The 20,296-nt window shown below is 38.3% G+C and overlaps 1 protein-coding gene across 2 annotated transcripts in view; it reads left to right on the forward strand.

The window, feature by feature from the left end:
* Positions 1 to 2,324: 2,324 nt before the first annotated feature.
* The window catches only part of ACADL (acyl-CoA dehydrogenase long chain), a 39,537-nt gene continuing 21,565 nt past the window's right edge, over positions 2,325 to 20,296 (forward strand). The window contains exons 1-6 of one of the 2 annotated variants that reach the window (XM_060106575.1): positions 2,325 to 2,604; positions 3,818 to 3,955; positions 6,636 to 6,791; positions 7,378 to 7,515; positions 14,781 to 14,945; positions 19,161 to 19,227. In XM_060106575.1, the coding sequence (XP_059962558.1) occupies positions 2,528 to 2,604; positions 3,818 to 3,955; positions 6,636 to 6,791; positions 7,378 to 7,515; positions 14,781 to 14,945; positions 19,161 to 19,227 (741 nt within the window). In that variant the 5' untranslated portion in view covers positions 2,325 to 2,527. The remainder of the gene's footprint in view (positions 2,605 to 3,817; positions 3,956 to 6,635; positions 6,792 to 7,377; positions 7,516 to 14,780; positions 14,946 to 19,160; positions 19,228 to 20,296) is intronic. The other variant, XM_060106576.1, reaches the window with a different exon arrangement.

The following is a 20,296-nucleotide window of genomic DNA, read 5'->3' on the forward strand; positions in this document are numbered from 1 at the left end:
TTATCCTCACTTTTCAGAGGCTCAGCAAGACCATGCAGAAAAGGGTCTCATGGCTCCATACTAGCAGGTTACTTGATCAGCTAATTATCATCTTGAAAAAACAAGTTTGGTCCCATGAAGCAAGTAAATACCCTGGCACAGACGGCTAATGGTTGAGGTGGCTTAAGAAGGCTGGCAAGTCCAGAATTCTAGCAAGTCTACATGGAGTCCTGTGCTTCCCTGGCCAACTAATAATATTCACATGCTTCTGTATGGAATTAAAACTTTCTTTTTTTAAAACTTCTTTATGCTGCGTTCAGTTAGTTAGTTCTTGATTTCTAACACAAATATCTCTTTCACTTGTACCATTTCAGTCCCTTGATAACTGGCCTCGACTATTAGAATGGCCTTAATGTTTTGCTTTGCCTCCTTAGAAATCCATTCTGCAAACTCTTTAGAGTTCAAAAACTTTCACAGATTTCCTATTACCAAAAAACCAAATCCATAAATTTCAAAAGCTCAGACTTCATTAAATTGAAATGTAGATTATTAAACAGTATTTGATGACTTGAGGTGAAAGGAAATGGCAAGACATGAATTCAAATAAAATACTATTGGAAAACTGAACTAAAGTTTTTTATTTGCATACTGAATATATTTTAATTTTTTCCAGGAAGTGGCTACTAATTTTTGCAAGAAAAAAATGATAATGCCACACTTCTTTGAAAATAGTATTTGCATAGTCATATATATGAAGTAAATCAATCTCCAGTGTTAGAAAATAAACTTCATGGAACAGTATGGAAGTTCCTTTAAAAACTAAAAGTAGAGCTGCCATATGATCCAGCAATCCCACTCCTAGGCATATACCCAGAGAAAATCATAATTAGAAGAGATTCGTGCACCCCAACGTTCATTGCAGCACTGTTTACAATAGCCAAGACATGGAAACAACCTAAATGACCATCGACAGAAGAATGGATAAAGGTGATGCAGTACATATATACAATGGAATATTACTCAGCCATAAAGAAAGAATGAAATAATGCCATTTGCAGCAATATGGATGGACCTAGAGATTATCATACTAAGTGAAGTCAAAGACAAATATCATATGATATCACATATATGTGGAATCTAAAAAAATGGTACAAATGAACTTATTTACAAAACAGAAATAGAGTCACAGATGTAGAAAACAAACTTACCAGGGGGAAAGGGGAAAGGAAGGATAAATTGGGAGATTGGGGTTGACATATACACACCACTATATATAAAATAGATAACTAAAGAGAACCTGCTGTATAGCACAGGGAACTCTACTCAATACTCTGTAATTACCTATATGGGAAATGAATCTAAAAAAAGAGTGGACATGTATATGTATAACTGATTCACTTTGCTATACAGCAGAAACTAACACAACATTGTAAATCAACTATACTCCAATACAATTTTTTTTTTAAATGGAGTACAAGCTATACAACTTTTGAATTGGTATGTTTTTCACCTGAAACTAATATTGTAAATCAACTATACTTCAATTTTAAAAAATAAAGAACTCCCCCCCCCCAAAAAAAAAGGAAAAGAAAAGAAAAGAGACTTCATGTAAGTTTGTGCGTTTGTGTTTGGGTCCATTTTTGAGGCTCCATAGCTTAAACTCGTTCCTCAAAGCGGTTCAGAATTCTGAAAAGAGCAGAGTTACCAGACCCTTATCACTCTGTCATGCAGCAACCATTGCAACATCTCTGAGCTTTCCCAAGCAGCATGCCTTGCTCCTTTTCCATACCATATACAGAAAGGTATTCATCCCACTGGCAACATGCAGATCCTACCCAATCAGCGGGTGACAGAAGTCCCTTTGTTCTCTGGCTATAAAAACAGACAAGCAGGGTATATGCCCAGTAGTGGGATTGCTGGCTTGGATCAGCTCGCTGCTTTGTGACCACCTAGAGGGGTGGGATAGGGAGGGTGGGAGGGACGGAGACGCAAGAGGGAGGGGATATATGTATATGTATAGCTGATTCACTTTGTTATAAAGCAGAAACTAACACACCATTGTAAAACAGTTATACTCCAATAAAGATGTTAAAACAAACAAACAAACAAACCAGACAAGCAGCCCATGCTCAGGGTCGGCTTTCGCTGGCCACCAGGAAGTCGGCCAGCTGTTCTTGCAGCGACCCTTCTCTTTAATAAACTCTTATCTTCCTCACAAAAAAAAAAAAAAAAAAAAAAAAGCTTAAAACGCCTCAGGGAAAAGTTGAACCTTCTTGCGTTTAGAATCTTTCCATTGGTAAGATTCTAGAGAGGGGCGTGTCCCAACGCTCGGCAACACGCCACCCGCTGGACCGCAGGGGATCGCGGCTCGGGGCTCCGGAAGGGCGCCCAGGGCGCATTTACCAGGGCGGCTGCGCGACGTTTTTCCGGCGGGACTGCACTGAGGAAGGTCCTGGGGACAGTCTGCTGGCCCGGCGCCTGGCCTTGCGCGCTCGGAGTCACCGAGAAGACGAGTCCGTCGCCCCTGCCGCCCCTCGCTGTCCCAGCCATGGCCACACGCCTCCTCCGCGGGGCCCTACGCTTGTGGAGCGGCCGCTGTGCGCCGAGCGTCCCGCCGGCCTCGAGGTGAGTGCCCGCCCCGCTCCAGCTGCGCCGGCCGGGAGGCTGCAGGGCCGGGCCGCGACAAGCACACAGCTCCTAGGGGCTGGGAACCAGCCGGCGCGCGCTCGAGGGTCCGGCTGCATCGGCACCCGGGACTTGGGCTGAGTTGTTGGGGCGAGAGAGGGTGGGAGAAGGGGCTGGGCCTCGCCCCTTGGCTCCCAGAACCTGGGTCGGACCCACTGGGGCGAGCTCGGGGGCGCCGGCCTAGCAGCTTCAACGCGGGGACAGCCGAAGGGGGGGTGCGTCCCTAAATTCTCCCTCTCTGGCCCCAATCCAACCCGTCTGGTTCTGAGGGCTGCGGTGGGCACCGTGAGTCTGCATTTCGAAGAATTCCTGCGAGGCGAGGGAGGGGAGTCACCCCTTGGCCACAGTTGCACGAGTTCGAGCTATGACCTTTGGCCCAGTTAGATCTGTGGCAAAAAGGCACCGCCCCATAGTGAACTTGGGAGCTGGACTTCCACCACCTCCCAGATCTTGAGAAAAGCAGTTGCAGCGACGCTGACCTAGAGAAGTGCCATGGAGAAGGCATCGTGGAATAGGAAAGACCTGGCGACGGCCCGTTAGACAATGAAATTAACTTGAGATTTAACAAATCCTTTAAGTAAATGCAGAGGAGTTAATGGAGAGAGTTTCTAAGTGGCTCAGTGACTATTAAGGCAGTGTTTATAAGATCAAAAGCTTCCTGTACCGTCTGACACCTCAAATACAGTCATTGGATAAACAAACTGGAAGCACCGAGGATTCCCTATTTAATGAGAGTGACAGGATGGATAAATTAGCTCATGGCGGCCTTATGGTAACTCTAAGATGCTATGGGAGCGGGAAACAAAACTGCTGCTTGTGAGGAGGGCTGGGAAGGCCTTACCGAGGAGTGACTTTACATTCGGATACACATACTTTTCTAAGCTCTTCCCCGACCTTCATAAGACAGTGATGCTCAAATTTTTTGGTATCAGGACTCCTGTTAAAATTAGAGGACCTCCAAGATCTTTTGTTTATGTGAGTTTTATTTATGGACATTGATGTCAATAGATATCTACAAAACTGAGAAATTTTACAAATATTTGGTTTACGTAAAAGTAACTCATTACATGTTAACATAAATAACATCTTTATGAAAAATAACTTTTCCAAAAAGAAAAAGTGAGATGAGTGACATTGTTTTACATTTTTGTAGATCCCTTGATGTCTGGCTTAATAGAAGACAGTCTGATTTTCATACCTGCTTCTGCATTGTCAATTGTGATAAGTTATTTTGGTTGAAGTATAGGAAGAATATTGGAAAAAGGAAGGACCTGAGGGACCCTCTGAATAGGTCAGAGACTCTAGTTTTATTATAACAGGCTTCTTAAACTTTAATGTGCATATGAATCACTTAGGAATGTTATTAAAATACAGTCGACCGTTGAACAGCATGTATTTGAATTGCGAGGGTCCACTTACATGGGAATTTTTTTCCATCGTAAATACTACAGTACTATACAATCCATGGTTGGTTGAATCTGAGGATGCAGAGCCGTGCTCTGGAGGAAGCACAAATATGGAGGGCTGACGGTGGGGTATACATGGATTTTTCAACTGCATGGAGGTTGGGCGTCCCTAACCCCTGTGTGTTTCAAGTGTCAAATGTGCAGACTGATTCATTTGGCCTGGGATGAGGCCCGAAATTGTGTATTTATAACCAGCTCCCTACCTGAAGGTGCTGGCAGAGACTGTCTCCCTTTTATAATGTAAATGAGGCTTTAAAAATAATGATAATAATAATAATTAGAGCCTAGCCTGTTAGATGAGTAGCAGTTTAATGCTTTAGGAAAACAATGGACAATTTATTCAGTACAGATTTCCTGGTTTTTATGGGGAGAGAAAGGGCTGATTTATTTTGTACGGGTTCCTTAGTCTTGGCAAAAAATGGATATTCCAACAAACTTACTGCCAAGTGTTTTGATTTTCTTCCCTCTACATGTTCTCTCTTGAACACTTTTGACAGATCTGAAAACCTGTGTTCTTTCTGGCACTTCTTTCACTTTCCTGTGTCTTGGTGTGTTTTACCTAGAAATGTTCCAAAGATTTCTTTAATGTTACATGGGATATAAAATTTTAAGATCCAGGCAGACTTGGATATAAGTTCCACTCTATTATTTACTAATTATGTTGACAAATGATTCAGTGTCTTAGATCTCCAGTTCCCTAGTCTCAGCATATTTTTTCCTTGAGGAAAAGTCCCAAGTATGGACCAGTGTGTGCATTATAAAGAAATTGGAACGAGTCATTTCAATATAGGATGAAGTAGATTTTAGTCTGTTTTACTGTAACATTACAGTGGTGTGCAAGGCCTTTGCTTACTGTTGCATCCCAAGTTACCCGAATGGTTCCTAGTACATATTAGGCACTCAGAAAGTATTTGTTGGCTAAATGAATAAATAAGTTATTAAAAATTATGATTTGGCTGACAGAGTAGCAAACCGGAAAAATGTGAAGATAAAAGGCAGACCAGGTATAAAAAATGTAGTATTAAAAGTTCTCAGCTAAAGGTTACCACTTGAAAGACATTTCAGATTGTATTAACAAATAAAACTCAACCAAAAGTTGTATATAAAAGATAAGCCTAAAGCAAAATGACACAAAATACATATTAAGTGTATTAATCAGCTCAGGCTTCCATACCCAAATACTATAGACTGGATGGTTTAACAACAGAAATCTATTCCTCATAATTCTAGTGGCTGGATAGCCCAAGAACAAGGTGCTGGCCAGTTCATTTGCTGGTGAGAGCTCTCTTCCTGGCTTGTAGATGGCCCCGTTCTCCCTATGTCCTCACTAGGCCTTTCCTTGTTGTGTGCACACAGAGCTATATCTCTCTCTTCCCCTTCTCATAAAGTAAGCCAAGCCTCTCGGTTTAGGACTCCACACTTATGACCTCATTTAACTGTAATTACCTCCTCAAAGCCATATCTCCAAATACCATTACATTGGGAGTTTGAGCTTCAACATGAATTGGGTTGGAGGAGGGGGCAGGCACAATTCAGTCCATTGCATTAAGGAAAGATATATAAACTGGAAAAAAATCCATTTCAGGGGAAAAAAGATTGAAATAGCCTAATTGCCAATAAACAAGACTGGGTCTTTTCTGGACTAAGAAGAAGAAGAGGAAGAGAAAGAAAAGGGAAGGAAAGGACAGGATAGGATCAGATCAGGTCAGGGTCCAAATAAGGAAGACAGAAACCCAAAACAATATGATGCAAAACAGAAAAACATCTTTTGGAGATATTTATATATATGATAAAACGTTTTTTTAGATGTGAGCTTAAAAATGTACAAAGTGGTACAGAGTTTCAAAATCTTTTCAGGCATACCCCCGGCCAGGGCAGGGGGCGATCTGAAGACCATTGAACAAAAGGAACTACAGAGCAGTCTCTTTTTAAGCTTAATATGGGGGGTGGGGGGGTGGGGGGAGAGGAAAGGTCAGTTTTCAAAGATTTTGAATAATTATGGACTAATCCCTACAGAGATTCTTGGGCACTTTGATTTTGCTTTACACCCAGATTGTAATGTGGCAATAAAAGTCAACACAGTTTGCATCCTATACACCTGCCATTTGAAATTGTATGATTCTGGATAAACTATTAATGGGGGGGTTACATTATTTTAAAAATTGTACATTACATGAAAACTTATCAGTATTATTCTATTGTACTACTTGAATTTTACATTATTTAATTGACATCACCATACAGTACTATTCTACTTCAGCTCAAACATGTGACTAGTTCTAGGCATGACATCCTCTTTAGGGATTTGGAAGTGAAGACTGAGTTGAATAAGGGTAAACTACTTCTTAGTCTCATCCAATCGAGATAGATCCTAAATTGCTGCTGCTCAAATTTGAACTGGTTTCTCAAATTTCAGACTCTTTCTTTCATGTTGCTCAGTGACTTTAATTTGGATGTGAAGAGTAACAATTCACTTAATTTTCTTAATGTATGTATATTTTTAAGGTGTTCTCATTCTGGAGGGGAGGAACGTCTAGAAACTCCTTCTGCTAAAAAATTAACAGATATAGGAATTAGAAGAATCTTCTCTTCAGAACATGACATTTTCCGGGAAAGTGTAAGGAAGTTTTTTCAAGAAGAAGTGATTCCTCATCACGCAGAGTAAGTAGCACATTTTCTCTTAAAGTAATGCACATTAGAAGTCCAAGAAGGACCATTTCCTAGAATGCTCTTCATTGCTCTCTAGAAAAAGTACTGTGTTCAGAGCTTTATTAACATTTTTACCACTCTTCAGTATAATACTGTAAGATTATGGGATTCTTAAACTAGTTCAAAGCTTCTTAAATGAGTTTTAAAATATACAATTAAAAAATATGTTGACCTAATCGACTGCCAGTTTTTTCTCCCACAAAAAATGGGTTTATGGTCCACAACCATGGTGATCTATGTGCAAGTCGCTGCTCAGCAAGAGAAGGAGAGCACTTTCATAGAGAGGAAAAGGAAGTTGGGAGGGCTAGAGTAAACAAAGAGTCCAGGGCTTTTCAATGACTGAGTCTTTGCTGGGAAAGAGGAATCTTTCTTTTTCTTGTTGGGCCCTGCTATTGTCACAGGGTGTGAGAGCACCCCCTTTTTAATTACCTTAAATTAAGAGACCACTCCTGAACAAAATCATTCATAAATTCAAAATGTGGCCATTTAAATAATATGAAAAACATTTTTCTGATTTTAAAATGTTTGTTATTTGCAGATGGGAGAAAGCTGGAGAAGTGAGTAGGGAGCTTTGGGAAAAAGCTGGAAAACAAGGACTGCTTGGTGTCAATATTACAGAGCGTCATGGTGGCATTGGGGGGGACTTGTACTCATCAGCTGTTGTTTGGGAGGAGCAGTAAGTATGGAAGCATTTGAAGTTGAGTCTTGTTTCGTCAGTTCACTTTTCTGAGTGAGGATTTTAAAATATTTCCTAATCTTATAAGATTGAAAATCCTCTTTTAAGTTGTTAAAATAGGTGCTTCATTTCTAATTGACCCATGTGTCTGTTTCATACATAAGAACAAATGAAGATTTCAGTTGATAAATGGGCAAAAGATTTGAACCAGCAATTCATCAAAAAAGAAATGAAAATAGGTTTTTTAAATGAAAAAAGTTTATCCTTACTACCAAGCAGATGCAAATTAAATTGATCTGGAGATATCATTTTGAGTACAAAAGTTAGTGAAAATGAAAAATCATAATAATCAGTGCTGACAAGGTTGCAGTGAAAGTGACACATTCATATACTCTTGGTGACGTTATATATTGGAACAATAAATGCCTTGGAGATTAAAAGCATGGATACATAAAAAATGAAAGTATTTCTGCTCTTAAATATTGGGTTGGCCAAAAAGTTTGTTTGGTTTTTTCCATAAGATGGCTCTAGTAGCACTTAGTTGTCTTCAACTTCATTCAAAACAATTTTCTTAGATTATATTGTGACAGCTGTCGTATTAGCATGCATTGAAAAAAGACATTAAAATTGGTGAATTTTTGTGTAGCCATTTTAATATTGAACATGGAAGAAAAGAAGCAACATTTTTGGCATATTATGCTTTATTATTTCATGAAAGGTAGAAATGCAGCTAAAGAGCAAAAAACAAGATTGTGCAGTGTATAGAGAAGGTGTTGTGACTGATCGAATGTGTCAAAAGTGGTTTGCAAAGTTTCGTACTGGAGATTTCTCGCTGGACGATGCTCCACAGTCGGATAGACCAGTTGAAGTTGATAGCGATCAAATTGAGACATTAGTTGAGAACAATCAATGTTACACCACCTGGGAGATAGCCGACATACTCAAAACATCCAAATCAAGGTTTGAAAATCATTTGCACCAAATAGACTCATCCACCAGAGGACAGACAGCAGAAGCAAGAAGAACTACAATCCTGCAGCCTGTGGATCAAAAACCACATTCACAGAAAGATAGACAAGATGAAAAGGCAGAGGACTATATACCAGATGAAGGAACAAGATAAAACCCCAGATAAACAACTACATGAAGTGGAGATAGGCAACCTTCCAGAAAAAGAATTCAGAATAATGATAGTGAAGATGATCCAGGACCTCAGAAAAAGAATGCAGGCAAAGATCGAGAATATGCAAGAAATGTTTAACAAAGACCTAAAAGAATTAAAGAACAAACAAACAGAGATGAACAATACAATAACTGAAATGAAAACTACACTAGAAGGAATCAATAGCAGAATAACTGAGGCAGAAGAATGGAAAAGTGACCTGGAAGAAAAAATAGTGGAATTCACTGCTGCAGAACAGAATAAAGAAAAAAGAATGAAGAGAAATGAAGAGAGCTTAATAGACCTCTGGGACAACATTAAACGCAACAACATTTGCATTATAGGGGTCCCAGAAGGAGAAGAGAGAGAGAACGGACCGGAGAAAATATTTGAAGAGATTATAGTTGAAAACTTCCCTAACATGGGAAAAGAAATAGCCACCCAAGTCCAGGAAGAGCAGAGTCCCACACAGGATAAACCCAAGTAGAAACATGCCGAGACACATAGTAATCAAATTGGCAAAAATTAAAGACAAAGAAAAATTATTGAAAGCAGCAAGAGAATAACAACAAATAACATACAAGGGAACTCCCATAAGGTTAACACTGATTTCTCAGCAGAAACTCTACAAGCCAGAAGGGAGTAGCATGATATACTTAAAGTGATGAAAGGGAAGAAGCTACAACCAAGATTACTCTACCCGCCAAGGATCTCATTCAGATTCGATGGAGAAATCAAAAGCTTTACAGACAAGCAAAAGCTAAGAAAATTCAGCACCAACAAACGCACTCTACAACAAATGCTAAAGGAACTTCTCTAAGTGGGAACCACAAGAGAGGAAAAGGACCTACAAAAACAAACCCCAAACAATTAAGAAAATGGTAATAGGAACATACATATTGATAATTACCTTAAACGTGAATGGGTTAAATGCTCCAACCAAAAGACACAGGCTTACTGAATGGATACAAAAACAAGACCCATATATATGTTGTCTATAAGAGACCCACTTCAGGCCTAGAGACACCTACAGACTGAAAGTGAGGGAATGGAAAAAGATATTCATTGCAAATGGAAATCAAAAGAAAGCTGGAGTAGCAATACTCATATCAGATAAAATAGACTTTAAAATAAAGACTAATACAAGGGTCAAAGAAAGATACTACATAATGATCAAGGGATCAATCCAAGAAGAAGATATAACAGTTGTAAATATTTATGCACCCAACGTAAGAGCACCTCAATACATAAGGCAACTGCTAAGAGCTCTAAAATAGGAAATCGACAGTAACACAATACTAGTGGGGGACTTTAACACCTCACTTACACCAATACACAGATCATCCAAACAGAAAAGTAATAAGGAAACACAAGCTTTAAGTGACACAACAGGCCAGATAGATTTGATATTTATAGGACATTCCATTAGAAAACAGCACATAACACTTTCTTCTCAAGTGCACATGGAACATTCTCCAGGATAAATCATATCTTGGTTCACAAATCAAGCCTCAGTAAATTTAAGAAAATTGAAATCATATCAAGCATCTATTCTGACCTCAACACTATGAGATTAGAAATCAATTACGTGGAAGAAAACATACAAAGCACAAACACGTGGAGGCTAAACAATACGTTACTAAATATCCAAGAGATCACTGAAGAAATCAAAGAGGAAATCAAAGAATACCTAGAGACAAATGACAATGAAAACATGAGGATCAAAAACCTATTGGATGGGCTTCCCTGGTGGCGCAGTGGTTGAGAGTCCGCCTGCCGATGCAGGGGATACGGGTTCGTGCCCCGGTCTGGGAAGATCCCACATGCCACGGAGAGGCTGGGCCCGTGAGCCATGGCCGCTGGGCCTGTGCGTCCGGAGCCTGTGCTCCGCAATGGGGGAGGCCACAACAGTGAGAGGCCCGCGTACAGCAAAAAAAAAAAAAAAAAACCTATTGGATGCAGCAAAAGCAGTTCTAAGAGAGAAGTTTATAGCAATACAGTCCTATCTCAAGAAACAAGAAAAATCTCAAATAAACAATCTAACCTTACACCTAAAGGAACTAGAGAAAGAAGAACAAACAAAACCCAAAATTAATAGAAGGAAAGAAATCATAAAGATCAGAGCAGAAATAAATGAAATAGAAACAAAGAAAACAATAGCAAAGATCAATAAAACTAAAAGCTGGTTCTTTGAGAAGATAAACAAAATTGATAAACCATTAGCCAGACTCATCAAGAAAAAGAGGGAGAGGACTCAAATCAATAAAATTAGAAATGAAAAAGGAGAAGTTACGACGGACACCCCAGAAATATAAAGCATCCTAAGAGACTACTACAAGCAACTCTGTGCCAATAAAATGAACAACCTGGAAGACATGGACAAATTCTTAGAAAGGTATAACCTTCCAATACTGAATCAGGAAGAAATAGAAAATATGAACAGACCAATCACAAGTAATGAAATCGAAACTGTGATTAAAAATCTTCCAACAAAAAAAAAAGTCCAGGACCAGATGGCTTCACAGGTGAATTCTATCAAACATTTAGAGAAGAGCTAACACCCATCCTTCTCAAACTCTTCCAAAAAATTGTAGAGGAAGGAAAACCCCCAAACTCATTCTACGAGGCCACCATCACCCTGATACCAAAACCAGACAAAGATACTACAGAAAAAGAAAATTACAGACCAATATCACTGATGAATATAGATGCAAAAATCCTCAACAAGATACTAGCAAACAGAATCCAACAGCACATTAAAAGGATCATACACCAAGATCAAGTGGGATTTGTCCCATGGATGCAAGTATTCTTCAATATACGCAAATCAATCAATGTGGTACACCATATTAACAAACTGAAGAAGAAAAACCATAAGATCATCTCAATAGATGCAGAAAAAGCTTTTGACAAAGTTCAACACCGATTTATGATAAAAACTCTCCAGAAAGTGGGCATAGAGGGAACCTCGACATAATAAAGGCCATATATGACAAACACACAGCAAACATCATTCTCAATGGTGGAAAACTGAAGACATTTTCTCTAAGATCAGGAACAAGAGAAGGATGTCCACACTCGCCACTATTATTCAACATAGTTTTGGAAGTCCTAGCTATGGCAATCAGAGAAAAAAAGAAATAAAAGGAATCCAAATTGGAAAAGAAGAAGTAAAACTGTTTTTACTGTTTGCAGGTGTCATGATACTATTCATAGAGAATCCAAAAGAGGCCACCAGAAAACTACTAGAGCTAATCAATGAATTTGGTAAAGTAGCAGGATACAAAATTAATGCACAGAAATCTCTTGTATTCCTATACACTATGAAACATCTGAAAGAGAAATTAAGGAAACACTCCCATATACCGTTGCAACAAGAAGAATAAAATACCTAGGAATAAACCTAACTAGGCAGACAAAAGACCTGTATGCAGAAAACTATAAAACACTGATGAAAGAAATTAAAGATGATACCAACAGATGGCGAGATATACCATGTTCTTAGATTGGAAGAATCAATATTGTGAAAATGACTGTACTACCCAAAGCAATCTAGAGATTCAATGCAATCCCTATCAAATTACCAATGGCATTTTTAACAGAACTAGAATAAAATATCTTAAAATTTGTATGGAGATACAAAAGACCCCGAATAGCCACAGCAGTCTTGAGGGAAAAAAACGGAGTTGGAGGAATCAGACTCCCTGACTTCAGACTATACTAGAAAGCTACAGTAATTAAGACCATATGGTACTGGCACAAAAACAGAAACATAGATCAATGGAACAAGATAGAAAGCCCAGAGATAAACCCCCACAGCTATGGTCAACTAATCTATGACAAAGGAGGCAAGGATATAAAATGGAGAAAAGACAGTCTCTTCAATAAGTGGTGCTGGGAAAATTGGGCAGCTACATGTAAAAGAATGAAATTAGAACACCACAGACAAAAATAAACTCAAAATGGATTAGAGACCTAAATGTAAGACCGGGCACTGTAAAACTCCTAGAGGAAAACATAGGAAGAACACTCTTTGACATAAATCACAGCAAGATCTTTTTTGATCCACCTCCTAGAGTAATGGAAATAAAAACAAAAATAAACAAATGGGCCCTAATGAAACTTCAAAGCTTTTGCACAGCAAAGGAAACCATAAGCAAGACGAAAAGACAACGCTCAGAATGGGAGAAAATATTTGCAAATGAATCATCGGACAAAGGATTAATCTCCAAAATATATAAACAGCTCATGCAGCTCAATATTAAAAAAACAAACAACCCAATCCAAAAAATGGGCAGAAGACCTAGATAGACATTTCTCCAAAGAAGACATACAGATGGCCAAGAAGCACATGAAAAGCTGCTCAACATCACTAATTATTAGAGCAATGCAAATCAAAACTACAATGAGGTATGACCTCACACCAGTTAGAATGGGCATCATCAGAAAATCTACAAACAACAAATTCTGGAGAGGGTGTGGAGAAAAGGGAACCTTCTTGCACTATTGGTGGGAATGTAAATTGATACAGCCACTATGGAGAACAGTATTTAGATTCCTTAAAGAACTAAAAATAAAATTACCATATGACCCAGCAATCCCACTACTGGGGTAGTGGGATGAATTTGGCGATTGGGATTGACATGTATACACTGATGTGTATAAAATGGATGACTAATAAGAAAAAAATGGATAAAAGTCGAGTGGAAATGTAAAGAAAATTCCTAGAAAAAAGAAAAATCATTTGCAGCAGCTTGCTTATGTTAATCACTTTGATGTTTGGATTCCACATAAGTTAAGCGAAAAAAACCTTCTTGACCATATTTCTGCATGTGATTCTCTACCTAGACGTAATGAAAACATTCCGTTTTCAAAACAAATTGTGACGGACGATGAAAAGTGGACACTGTACAATAATGTGGAACGGAAGTGATCATGGGGCAAGCTAAATGAACCACCACGAACCACACCAAAGGCCAGTCTTCATCCCAGGAAGGTGATGTGTATATGGTTGGATTAGAAGGGAGTCATCTATTATGAGCTCCTCCCAGAAAACCAAACAATTAATTCCAACAAGTACTGCTCCCAATTAGACCAACTGAAAGCAGCAATTGACAAAAAGTGTCCGGAATTAGTTAAGAGAAAACACATAATCTTCCATCAGGATAACACAAGACCACGTGTTTCTTTGATGACCAGGCAAAAACTTTTACAGATTGGCTGGGAAGTTCTGATTCCTCCGCCATATTCACCAGACATTTCACCTTCGTTTTCCATTTATTTAGGTCTTTACAAAATTCTCTTAATGGAAAAAAAATTCAATTCCTTGGAAAACTGTAAAAGGCACCTGGAACAGTTCTTTGCTCAAAAAGATAAAAAGTTTTGGGAAGATGGAATTATGAAGTTGCCTGAAAAATGGCAGAAGGTAATGGAACAAAAGGGTGAATACGTTGTTCAATAGAGTTCATGGTGAAAATGAAAAATTTATCTTTTAGTTTTACTTAAAAACCAAAGGAACCTTTTGCCAACCCAATATAAAAAATAATATCTATGTACAAACATCATTGCCATGTTAGATCATAATCCCCCAAGTTTGGAAGCAATCTAAATGTACAGCAGTAGGACAATGAAAAAGTATATTGTAGTACATAAGCAGTTTGTAATATTTTGCAGCTATTTATTGTGATAAATTTTGTAAGTACAAAATTTATACCATGACTGCAGTTATATTAGAATATGTATATCCTTATGGCAAAGGTCATTTGCTAAAATGAAAATGGTTACTATGTTAGGGTAATACCATTATAGGTGGTAAATTTCTTAAAACGTTTTATCTTTTATTTCATTACATAAGTGATCATTGAGCTCTGCTAGAGCACTATTACTATGTTACAGCCAGAAATTAAAAGGTTAGTAAAAAAAAAAAAGAGAGAGAAAACCTTCAGAAACTTCATAGGTTTGCGGGGAGACAATCTATTACCACATAATGAGATAGGACCTTTAGTACTTTGTTGTTGTTTTCTAATTGAGAAGTCAAAGAACTAAAAAGAGAGCAAAATAACTACGTTGTGCCTTAAACTGTCTTCTCTTTTTTCTTTCTAAGAGCATATTCGAATTGCACAGGCCCAGGTTTTAGTCTTCACTCGGATATTGTCATGCCCTATATTGCAAACTATGGCTCAGAAGAACAGATTAAGCACTTCATCCCCCAGATGACTGCAGGGAAGTGTATTGGTGCCATAGCAATGACAGAGCCTGGAGCTGGAAGGTAAATCAACATTTGGTTGGTTTTGAAATGCTGGAAGCAATGCCTTAACAGGAAATGTTTTCTCAGTACCTGCTTTATACAACACTCTGAGTGATATTCTAAGGAGGATACAAAGATGAACACATTGTCATTTCCAACCTTAGGTAACTTCAAATTCCAGTAGGAAAATAAGGCCTTATCATATACAAATAACAACACAGCAGAATGTAATTTATGTTGTATTTGAGATATTAACATAGTGTGATGTAAATAAAATGTTAGAATATGTGTTGAATTTGGGGCATGTTGAATTTTAGATGTGGTGTGACATTTCACATGGAAATGTCCAGCAGGCTATTAAAAATATGGATTTGGAAGTCTGGATACAGGCTGGGGGTGGCAATAGGCTTTAAAACCATTCATAGATAAGAAAGAATTGAAGCAATGGAAATGAATAAATAATTTAGCCATTTGATATTTACTTAATAAGTGCCTTCCATGTGCCAGGTATACAGTGGTAATCAAACCAGATGTGGTCTCTGTGCTTATTGAGGAGAAAGACAAGAAACACGTAAACAAATATATTTAAATTATGATAAGTACTGTGAAGGAAACAAGGTGCTGTGTTAGAGACTCATGGTGCATGTGTGTTTGGTGGAGAAGGGAAAAACTCATATTTAGATATGACTGCTAGGGAAGACCTATAAAAAGTGGTTATATTTAAACTGAGATCTGACAGTTGAGAAATTTGCAAGAGCAGCCATGTGGTGGGACTTGATCCTCAAAGGGTAAAGTGAAAGGATGAAAGGAGACCAAGAAGGAAACCTTGGGCATTGCATTCCATTTGGAACTGTACAGAAGATGTAGCAACAAAGACAGAAGGATTGAGTTTGAAGGAAATCTAGACAACTGCTATTTCATGAGCTCAAGGGGAAGTGAGTTTGAAAAGGCAGTAGGAGAGGAGTGAGAAGTTAGTAATGTCAAGGCCACAGAGATGTTGAGAACTGAGAAAGAGTCATGGAAGCCAGTGGTGATCTTTTGATTGTGATTTCAGGAGAGGAGAGGCAGAAGTTATTTTCGAAGGGAGTGAGATGGGTATTGAGAAAACAGAGGCAGAAAAGACAGACTGATTTTTTTCAGAGTTGTGAAAGAAAGTGTAGAGAGGGGACAGTAATTTGACAAGCCAGCATGGTCAGGGAAATGGCTTATGTTGAAGAGAGCAGTGACTAACAGGCCAATGGGAAACAGGCAGTGCAGAGGAAGAACTTACAGATGTGGCAGAAGCAGTAATTGAAAATTCAAGACTTGTTTCTGCAAGGTCAGGCCCTGATATTTTAAATTTTTTGTCAGTGCTGTTTATTTATTTATTTATATGGCTGCGGTGCGGTGTGCAGCATCTTAGTTCCCTGACCAGGAATCGAACCTGCACCCCCTGCAGTGGAAGTGCAGAGTCTTAACCACTAGACAGCCAGGGAAGTCCCAGTGCTGCTTATTATTAAATGTCTTAGTATGCCATAGTGTTACTTGGCAATTTGCTTAAATTGTACTTATCTTTCCCAGATATAAATCTATAATTAAAGGCCAATATAGAATTTTAATTTTGCCAAGATAAAAAGGTTTTGTTGGGAATTCCCAGTGGTTAGGACTTGGAGCCCTCACTGCCAGCAGCCTGGGTTCAATCCCTGGTCAGGGAATTAAGATCCCACAAGCTGCACAGTGAGGCCAAAAAAAAAAAGTTGTGTTTACTTTTTTGCCTAAAAATGTGACCTAATAGAAGTAGGAACTTAATCTTCTTCCTTTGCTTTTAAGATCACTCTCTAAGATAACTGGCCTAATGCCCAATATTCTGATTGCATCTTATTAGCTCACAATCAGTATGTTTTAGTTCCAACCCACTGTATGTCAGCTCTCATCTAGAGGCAAAAGTATCAGTGAGAGATCTTGATTTATCCCCAACTTAAACACATACCCACAAAGGCTTGCTTGATTTGTGTTTTCTTGAAAATTCTCTGTGCTTCTGTAACAAATTACACAAACTGGGTGGCTTAAAACAACAGAACTTTATTCTCTCACGGTTCTGAAGGCCGGAAGTCCAAACTTGGTATCAGTGGTCCCAAATCAAGGTATCAGCAGCCCCAAATCAAGGTATCAGCAAGGCCACAGTCCCTCCAGAGGTTCTAGGGGAGAATCCATTCCTTGATTCTTCCATCTCCCAGGGGCTGCCAACATTCCTTGCTTTGTGGCCTCATGACTCCAATCTCTGCCTCTGTGGCCATGTTGTAATGTCCCTCTTTAGTCTGTATAATCTCCCTCTGCCTCTCTCTCACAAGGACACTTGTGATTGCATTTAGGACCCATCTAGGTAATCCAAAATTATCTTCCCATCTCAAAGTCCTAAATTAATCACATCTGCAAGACCCTTTTTCCATATAAGGTAACACTTAACAGCTTCCAGAGGTTAGGACCTGCTATCTCTAAGGGTCATTATTTAGCATGATACAGAGAGTGATAAAGTGCCATGGGATATATAACACAAAGTCCATGTACAAAAAGGAGAATCAGAAAATTTTCACAAAATAAGTGATGTGGACTATTTAATATATGACGCTGTTCATTGTAGGATATCTTTGAAAATTGGAAGTGGAAACCACCTAAGTTTTCAACAATGGCAGATTGCTTTAAAAGATTCATGATGAATCCAATGCATTTGGTTTCAGGTCCCTTCCCTGATCTTTGGTCATGATTGAGTTTGTCAATGTCCCCCTTAATTTCTAGTTTTAGAAATCATACTTTATTACTTTACAGTGTATAAGAGAAGGATATCAGATATCTACCCCCTTGAGTTCTAAGTGGTTGTATCACCATGGCATGAGGTCTAGAAAGGCATGAGGCAGTAGTCAGTAATGGGGCAGTTCATGGGACCTATGGAAGCCCTGGAACGTGTTTAATTTGGTTAATCTATTTAATTTAAAAAGAAACCTTGAATCAACTTTAAAAGCCAGAAAAATGTACATGAACATCCATATTCTTGGCTTTTCTTGAAAATTTGGAACATCTGACAATACTATGTTTTTCTTATTTCTGACTCCTTATTCCTATTGGCTGGGACATAGCCCTTTAGATGGGATATGAGTTCTCCAGTCTTTTAGATGCACCACCACTTGCAGTTGTCTCCCTGAAACCATCTATTATTGAATCCTACCTGCTGGATTTCCTACTGTAAAGAAATCTCTCTTAAATCTCTCTTAAAAGATAAATGAAGAAAGCTGTCAATGTTTCCAAAAAGTAAGATGGAATACTTGTTTGTGGAAATAAAGAATATTCTTGTGTGTTTAAAAATATATATCATAACAATAATTCATATGATGAAATTCTATGCCACTAATAAAAGTTTTCTTATAGAAAAACATTAGATATTATTAAAAGACCAGGATAATATGTATGGTTCCAATTTTATAAAAATACATATATGTGTGTATCTGTTTCCATAGAAAAATACTGGAAGGTTGTATTTTTTAAATGTTTATTACAGAAGGTAAAATGTTTTTTTTATTTTTTTTCATTTTTCTCCTTTGTCTTGAATATTGCCTGTATTTTTCATATTTAAATTATGAATATTTGTTTAATTTATATCCAGAAAAATAACCATTCTACTTGTAGAGCAGGCTCTTTAGAGGATGTGGCATTTGAGACATAGTCTTTTTTTATTTTTTTTGGCCGTGCTGCTGCGTGGCTTGTGGGATCTTAGTTCCCTGACTAGGGATTGAACCTGGACCCTCAGCAATGAAAGCATGAAGTCTTAACCACTGGACCACCAGGGAATTTCCGACATAGTCTTTTAAATAGCTAAGCTTTTGAACAGTAGAGATAGGGGAAGGAACCAAAGTGAACAGAGGCAGGAAATGTACATGGGCAAATAATCTGAGGTATATAGTAGGCATTGAAATGTCTTCTGAGTCCAGTTTGAGGATCTTGGATGCGAGTTGGGCCTTGTTATGCTCTATAAAATCTAGTTAGTCTATGTAATCTCAATCAAATATTCATTTGTATAAATAGTTTAGCATTTGTCAGACATGACTTTTCAGTGCATTTGTGTGAATGTTCCTAATATTAGTTAAATGTCAATTTTTATAATGGTGTAAACAGTTTGAATTATCACTATAGATACATACTTACATAACATTTGCATAGTTCATTTATTACCAATTAATGAATTTTTTATTCTCTCAATTATAGTGATTTGCAAGGAGTGAAAACAAATGCCAAAAAGGATGGAAGTGACTGGATTCTCAATGGAAGCAAGGTGTGTAAAGATGGGCTTCCATAGCCCTCCTCCCCAGAGTCATGCTGTGGGTAACAAAGCCTCAAAGGCTACGCATCATTGAGTCTCTCAGATCTAGGGACTCACACAGGAATTGAGTTTACTTGAGTTGGCACAGGAATTGAACTGCTTTGTTTTGGAGACAGTAAGAATTGTACAACATTTATATTATGTGAGATCTATTCCTCTTCTATGTTCCTTTTGCATGCCCCCTCACTAATATGAAAAACGTTTTAGCTTCCAAACAGCCCTTATCAAACCAGAAAAGGAAAAGGTGAGGTTCACATTGTCCAAATAGGGGACAAACAATAGTTAATAGTTAATGAATTTTTTTTTTTTTTTTTTTTTTTTTTTTTTTTTTGTGGTACACGGGCCTCTCACTGCTGTGGCCTCTCCCGTTGCGGAGCACAGGCTCCGGACGCGCAGGCTCAGCGGCCATGGCTCACGGGCCCAGCCACTCCGCGGCATGTGGGATCTTCCCAGACCAGGGCACGAACCCGTGTCCCCTGCATCGGCAGGCGGACTCTCAACTGCTGTGCCACCAAGGAAGCCCAATAATTAATGAATTTGATGTTGATAAGAAGTGGAGGAAAAGACTTATAAATAAATATCAAGAAGAGTTTCAAAAGATTTTAGGAAAGATATTTCTGATGGAATTTGAGAGCCCTTCAACCTTCCTGAGCCTCACATCAACCCACTGATAAGATTGGAGAGCACCTCTGATTAAGGTTACAGACAGGCTCAGAAGTAAATATATCCTTCAAAATCTAATATCACTGATGGCAGAGATTTTTGTTTACCTAAAACTGTGTCTACTATACACTCAGTAACTATTTGTTGTTGACTGAATATTAAGTGAAGAAAAGATATTCATTGTCTACACTAAGGAAATCTTGCAAAAAATGTTTCAAAGCCTGGTGAAGAACTAATTTTTGTTTTTTTTCCTTCAACGTTTAAAAAAATTTCTTATTAGTTTTAGACTAATACCTTTGCATTTGCAAAATCACAAGCTTGAATATTGTGACACTTAAATTGCTATGAAATTTTCTAA

The sequence above is a fragment of the Mesoplodon densirostris genome, chromosome 8, assembly GCF_025265405.1.
Source record: "Mesoplodon densirostris isolate mMesDen1 chromosome 8, mMesDen1 primary haplotype, whole genome shotgun sequence".
Lineage (NCBI taxonomy): Eukaryota > Metazoa > Chordata > Mammalia > Artiodactyla > Ziphiidae > Mesoplodon > Mesoplodon densirostris.